This window comes from Pelecanus crispus, chromosome 7, assembly GCF_030463565.1.
Source record: "Pelecanus crispus isolate bPelCri1 chromosome 7, bPelCri1.pri, whole genome shotgun sequence".
Taxonomy (NCBI): Eukaryota; Metazoa; Chordata; class Aves; order Pelecaniformes; family Pelecanidae; genus Pelecanus; species Pelecanus crispus.
The window spans coordinates 20,539,459-20,546,467 of NC_134649.1; the positions used below are offsets into that span (position 1 = coordinate 20,539,459).

General features: G+C 36.1%; 1 protein-coding gene across 5 annotated transcripts in view; it reads left to right on the plus strand.

The window, feature by feature from the left end:
- The window catches only part of RAB8B (RAB8B, member RAS oncogene family), a 31,160-nt gene extending 24,357 nt beyond the window's left edge, over positions 1 to 6,803 (plus strand). The window contains exons 8-10 of one of the 5 annotated variants that reach the window (XM_075713763.1): positions 13 to 37; positions 2,480 to 2,552; positions 6,625 to 6,803. In XM_075713763.1, the coding sequence (XP_075569878.1) occupies positions 13 to 37; positions 2,480 to 2,529 (75 nt within the window). In that variant the 3' untranslated portion in view covers positions 2,530 to 2,552; positions 6,625 to 6,803. Of the gene's footprint in view, positions 1 to 12; positions 2,293 to 2,479; positions 2,553 to 6,624 lie in introns of those variants that run through there. The other 4 variants (XM_075713764.1, XR_012831189.1, XM_075713765.1 and 1 more) reach the window with 4 other exon arrangements.
- Positions 6,804 to 7,009: the final 206 nt, after the last annotated feature.

Here is a 7,009-nt window from a genome sequence, read left to right on the forward strand (position 1 = left end):
CTTCTCTTTCAGAATGACAACAGTTCATCAGGGGCAGGTGGGCCAGTAAAAATAACAGAAAATCGATCTAAGAAGAGCAGCTTCTTTCGATGCACGCTACTTTGATGAACTTCTAATGATAGACTGCAGCACACTTAGAACCTTTTCTGCTTCTTTGAAAGCACAGGGTCACAAAGCCTCAGAAATAATACCACCAAGCTGCTGCTGAGAGCTCCATTGAACGTAGACTGCGATGCACAAAATACCAAGTGGATTTTGCTCACTAAGCCTATTGACCTGTCAGGCTCTTCTTTCTCAGATATGGAAGCTATGAAGTGGAGACACAAATGCAAGAGTTAACTTGTTTTCCTTTTTTACTTTCTGTTTTACTGCCTGTTGCAAAAGCTGCTATGTTTCTTTTAACTTTGCACATCCATATCGGCCTCTTACTGCCTGTTACAGCACAATCTTACATTTGTATTTGCACAGTTTGACTTGTAAGTAAGATTCTTAACAGATTTGTGCAGGTTTTTCTTTCTCTTTTTAAACAAATTTATTTTCAAGCAGAAGAGCCAGGGAAAAATTAAGTCTCACTTCCATTGTTTTCTATTCTATATACTTGTGGCCATGACTGCAGTATGGATGTTGACACTCTAGTGATGAGAATTACTGTAATAATTGGCGTTTAACCATTTATATGGGTTTTGTCTCTTAGATGCACAAATCTGTTCATGCAGAAGCTATGGCTTCTATTCTGAATGTAGTACGTTGCTTTTCTTTCTTTACCAGACTTAGCAAAGTTGTGTTCTGAATTGCCAGTCACTGTCTGATTCACACGTGCACCTTTCAGTTATTTGAATAAACACAGTGTCTTTCCTCACTTAACTTCCGTTTGTTAGCTCAAACTGTCTGCACCTTTTTTTGTTTCTGATGAGGAAGTACACTCTGGAGTTGAAATCATCGTCACAAATTGGCCTCATCACTATCACTTAAGTGGCTTGTGGAAGCTGAATGCATGAGTTTTGAGTAAGCTCTTTGTGGATTCATTTGTTCAGAAATGACTGCTTCTAAAAGGTGACTTCCATTTCTGCTGTAATTTTAAGGATAGTTTGTTAATGTCTGTAAGCATTGACCCTTGACAACAGAAGTGTCCAAAAACTAGCTTCCTGTGCAGTTGCTAAAGTTTATCAAGTTCCGGCACTAAGGAAATGGTCACATTAGGGCTATAATGTACTGTTAGTGATGCAGTTAATGCTGAATGTGTGAAGCCCTCTCTGGTCTGCTCAAGCAGTTAAGTTATTTTTTTTCATCAAAAAGTGGTACAGTGACCTAGACTGTTAGAAGCAGAGGTGAAACGTAGTTGCCTTTTTTACTCAACTGAACATTGTATAACCTAGTCTTTGTTCTACTACTTTTTTATTGTCTTCTGAAAAATTTCCTCAATGAGCAATTAATACAGGTGCTTTAGTTCTGTCGATGTGCCAAACTTGGACCATTGTAAGCTTTAACTACAAGTTTGTGTCCAGCATGTTTCTTACCAGGGGATAGGTGCATTCTGTCAATGTTAACGTCTGATGTGTTTGCTTTTGCTTCACTACATTGTCTAGAGCTGTAAACAGCGAGTTGGTTGTTACCACAGATAACTGCTTCATTTTGTGGTGTCAGGTACTGAATTTGTCATCGCTGGGTCTGTTGTAAATATTTTGAAAGTGAACAGGCCAATAGTGTTAGATCTAAAGACTTTTGATTTTAAAAGGTTTAAGATTAGTAGCTGGTTCCATAAAGTTTTAAGTGGTTATCAACCTGTCCCCACATGTAGTTCAATAGAAATAGTTATTGTAACTAGATGGTGAATCTCATAAACTGCTGTTGCTGCACTAAAACAGAAAAATCTTCATGGCAACATGGTTTAGTGAAAAAACAAAGCAACCCTAACTGCTCTGTTGTCTACCCTTGATGTCTTTCTTGGACAGGCTAAAGCAGTTATGTTTTCTGTATGGTTAAAAAAAGTGCTTCTATACAGAAAGTGTTGTGACACCAATTATGAATGTTGTTTATTTTCAGTGATTTACCTCTGACTTATTTGGTGTCGTAATACTCTGATTTTTATCTCAGGGGTTGTCTGCAAACCAAAACTGACATGTTCTGTGTTTGGCACCGTTTACAGAATGCTTTGTATTGTTTTTCCTGTCTTCGCTGTGTGGTTAAGTGTTCATTCAATATTAGTCTCCATGAACTTCCCTTTGAAAGAGCCTGTAAGTAGTAGAGTCTATGAAGTGCTTCTTGAAGCAGCAGCAAATTGGGGTATCTGCTCTGTGGGGGGGGAGGGGGGGGAAGGGAAGAATAAAAACCTTGCTATTTTCTTACATTTAGCTGTGCTAAACTGTACATAAATGTGAGGTAAGACCATAGGAAATTCACTTTATGCATGATAAAATAATGCAGTAAATATTTCACTTTGCTTAATGTTCATGTAAAGTTCGTCTTTTTCTATTTGTAGAAGAATTTAATGCAATTTTGTTGTCCCCTGCTGAAACTGAAGAATTCTAATATCATGTGGTCTTATGGATAAGGTAAAATGCAGATTTCTCTCTCTTTCTTTGTTGTTTTGCCCCCGCCCCTCTTCTCCAGCAGTATTAAATGGCTGAGTGGCTGCACTTTATCAGTGTGCTAACTTTTTGTCAGTATAGACCTCTTTCTGTGTACAGTCTGCCTTGTCAGACATTGAAAAATGTGCTGTATCTTAGCGTGCAAATCAGCTGTATGTTTTACTGGGAATTTTTTTAGCTATATTTTCCTTTAGACAAGCGGGTGATGATAAATGGTATGTTCTGCCTACGCATCAGATGCTGGGTACTACAGGCTTTTCTAGTATCACTATGATTGCTTTGTGCAGTCTCTGTTGCTACTTTGCTCAAGACTATATAATCTAAATTTTGAAGGACTCAACTATACCTCAGTCAACTAGTTAGTATTTTAATATCCATTAGAATGAAAGTCATATAATTATTATTCATTAAGCAGCAAATGTATTTCTGTTTTGTTCCAGAAATTGCCATTAACCTTTCAGGAAAGGCAGACATTTTTTGGTGGATTTCAATAATACAAAAATGCTGCTTATGCTGTTGAGTTTTATGAAATCTTTCCCTCAGCCCCATGTCTGTGCACTGTATCTTGACCAATGTTTTTCTAAATGTTTTTTGTTTTTTTTTAAAAAAAAGCCAAACAAAAAACAAAACTGGTCTCAGTGCTCTGCAGTTTTAGCTTTCAGTCTGTGCTCAGCAAAACATGCACAAGAAGTTTTTGTTGAGTGTATGTAGACTATTTGATTTACTTACTGCCTGGAAGTTCTATTATTGCTAAAACTTAAACCACTCATAAAACTTAACACAGCTCACTCTTCTATTTGGGGGACAGTCTCAAAAATGCTAATTGACTCTTCAGACCTGTAGTTCTTTTTACAGAAAGTATTTCCCATTGTAAGTACCTTTCCCATACTAGTCTGCTGAAGTCAAGTGAATTAAGTGGATCATTTTCACAAGTGAATAAAGGAGTCTTGAATATACATGCCACATTAAAATATTGTGAGTGGATAATGATTTGAAAGTACATGAATAATATGTAAAATGCATAAATGTGTTATTTGTGAAAATGCATCTGTTATTTGGTTATCTATTAATGTAACTGAAATTTTGCAATGTTAAACTTCATAAGGATTGTTCTGTAGGTGATAATAGGTCTTTTTTCTCCTCCGTTCACTGAACTGTTTATGCCATTCTCATTCTTATAAATAAAACTTGTATTTCTTTCTTCCACAAAAGCAGGATTTCAATTGATTTTTCTTGTTTCTGGTGAATCATAGTATTTTAGTGCATTCCTATGGCCTTACGAACATTTTTGCAAATAAAACTTCAATTACAGTTATTTTAATGCTATATAGCTACTAAATTCAGAATATAAAAAGTATAGTCCTTGAGAAAATGCTTAATTTTGAAATAGAAGTGTTCTACTGTGTGTGTTTAAGCACATTTTATCTCTGGTATAAAGGTGTAATGTGAAAAGCTCCTGCAGATAAAAGTGAACTTGTCATGTGGTTAACTTGTAAACCTAATCATTAATTGTGTATTGATGTGTATAGACAAAAACCCCAAACCCAGCCCCTAAAAAAGCCTTCACGCTCCAATGGTTTTATTATTCCATGTGAACTTTTTTACAATGTGTGTCTCAAATAAAAGTTACATAATGAAAAGTATTTGGAGTATTTTGTATGAAATATTCCACATAGGTTTTTATACAGTTGGCATTTCCACTCTGTTTTCAATACATCTGTTGTGGAAAGGTGTCCAGCTGAGTCGCATCTGTAAAGCTTTGCTTAACTTCAGTGGCAAACCACAAGGGTTTTTGTATGGCTTTGCTTGTTCCTAAATTTGACTGTTCTTTAGATTTCTCCTGAAATATCTTCTCTTCCTGTAGTGATTGCTTAAATCTAAGCATATTATTTCCATGACCTTCAGTTTCATAAGGAACCATTTTTCCAGACACTTAGCGTCATGAAATACCCTTCCAAAGTAACTTCTGGGCAATGCCAGTAAAGATAATATGAGACACAATCTCCAGTTTGATTAAGAATTATCTAGTCACTTAAGCTGTTAATACTGATTTAAAACACCACCACCAAAAAAGAAAATGTTATGTGAAAGGTATGACTCTTAAGTAACCTTATATATAATTAATTAATATGCAAGTACTGTTTGTCCAGCTTTCTTCAACACTGAATATTGAGGGATTTGACAGAAGTATTTGTTGGCTATTATATTAGCAATAGTTCTTGACTTTCAAATTATTGTGGTTTGGCGGTGACTCACAATTGGTATGAAAATTAGCAAACCTAAGGAAAGAATGGTTTTGTCTACCCAAGACAAAAGCAGATCAATGGTTGAGACACCCAAGTGGGCACCCGAAGGAATAAATGGGAAACACATGGATGACAAGTAGCTTCTAAAGTTCATGCTCTTTACATGTTCATCTAATAAACTATGTTTAGCTGAAAGGATGTATTGTCTCTTTACCTTAAGCAACAGCAAGCTAGAGTTACATTCTTGTAACATCTTATTTGTTGGTTTGGTTTGGGTTTGGGTGTTTTTTGTTTTTTTTTTCCCCAGACTGCTTCTGGCAGACAAGTTTGCTGCTTTAGGACCAGCTGTTTAAACATTATCTTGCAGATCCCCTTGATCTGAACTGGTTCTAGATGCTCAGCAGTCCTAAAATCACTTCTGCAAGTCCTTCACTTCTCACAGAAGTTGGTGGCATTCATCTACATCCTGATAACATTTTAAATACATTTGCATTCTCAATTTGTTAAAAGGAAATGGCAGGCATATTTACACTGCTTAAAAATGGTGATTTATTACAGTTCCTGGATCTATTTTCGGTTGCAGACTAGCAATTACTATACAAATAGTGCACACTTGTAGACCAGAGGCAAGTTGTTGGTACATGTGTAGAATGTATCCAGCTTTTATAATCTGGTATATTGCCTTTTTCCTAAATGATTCTTTTTCCAACTTGGTTGACTAGTGGCTCTTTAGAATTCTTGAACTATACCGAAGTCATCAATATAATGTAAGATTTCAAAATCATTTTTCTTTAGAAAGATTCTGATCTTCAAGAGATACATAAATGAAGCTTTTATGTTGCATAATGTTATCCTTGCCATCTAGAGGTTTAAAGAAAGGGCGTAGAATGGAATGCAAAACATAAGAGAATTTGCAGTGCTCTAGGATGTTTTGTAGTTGCTTCAAAAATTTTTTACTGTCTTCAGCAGAGCACATCAGCACTAAGCTTCTGGTGTGAACAAATGTTACATAAATTTATCTGAGCACATACTCTACATACTGTTCCATCAATTTGCGAAATAAAGTTGTAAGTTTTGAGCAGGGTATGAGCGTTTTCCTCATCTGAGGAATTAACATGTTTAATGAATTGTGGAAAGCGTGTGTATCTTGAACTGTACTACTGAATACATTGTAATGACTTCAAAGTGAACATGAATTCTGTAAACATTCACTAAATGTTGAGAATTTTGCCCTATTTAGTTTTAAATACCTTCCCTGAGTAGATGATTGAGATGACTTACTGCAGTTGTGACTTTTTTCTGCTTATGCTACCACTCCAAAGGCGATACACAGCTACACCTGGTATCCCAAGGTCTCTCAGACTGGTGGACTTGTTTCAAAATGGTTTTTGATTTCTCAGGGAAATGTTACCATTGTGCTCGCTAACCTTTCTGACTTGGTTTAACACCTTTGCAAAACAGCATAAAGAGATGATGCTACTGTGAACATGCTTATGCTTGGGACAGAAAATGAGAAGCTCCAGAACTGTGGAGGCTGGCACCTTTCTCAACTGCTTACATTCACAATTTCTGACACTTTCAGCACTATTTCATCTGCATACATGCTTTTGTTGGACCACTAGCAATGTGCTCATCTCTAAAGGAAATTGCAGTCTTTACTTACCCAATTAACAAGTGAAGTGCAAATTACAATGTCAATAATGCTTTTTTTTTTAAAAAAAAAAAGTTGAATGTTTATTTTCAAGGCTGTCTGCAAATCCTTAGTGTTACTTTTTTTTTTTTTTCCCCAGGCAACATAGCAACTAACTAGCTCTGGTATGTATTTCAGATGAAGGACGGAATTTTTCCAAGAAGCCTGAGCAAGTTCTGTCAACGCTGCCGAATACTGCTTCTGAGCTTCCTCACCTGAAATGCAATGACTTTGTAAAACTCGCATTTATGCTCTCAACCAATAAAGTGTAGGCAACCACCTGTGTCTTGAATTCCGTTTGTAAGTAATTTTCCAGAATAGCACCGGTAAGTGTACCTGGAATTAGGAAACGGATAAGCAATCCTTTAAAAATGATATTCAATTAAATAACTGTTCTTTTGAGTGCCATGTGCTATTAGCACGCACTGCAACATTACTCTGCAGCTATTTTATCTGTTTCAAGGGAGAGGAGGAAAACCAGTGAA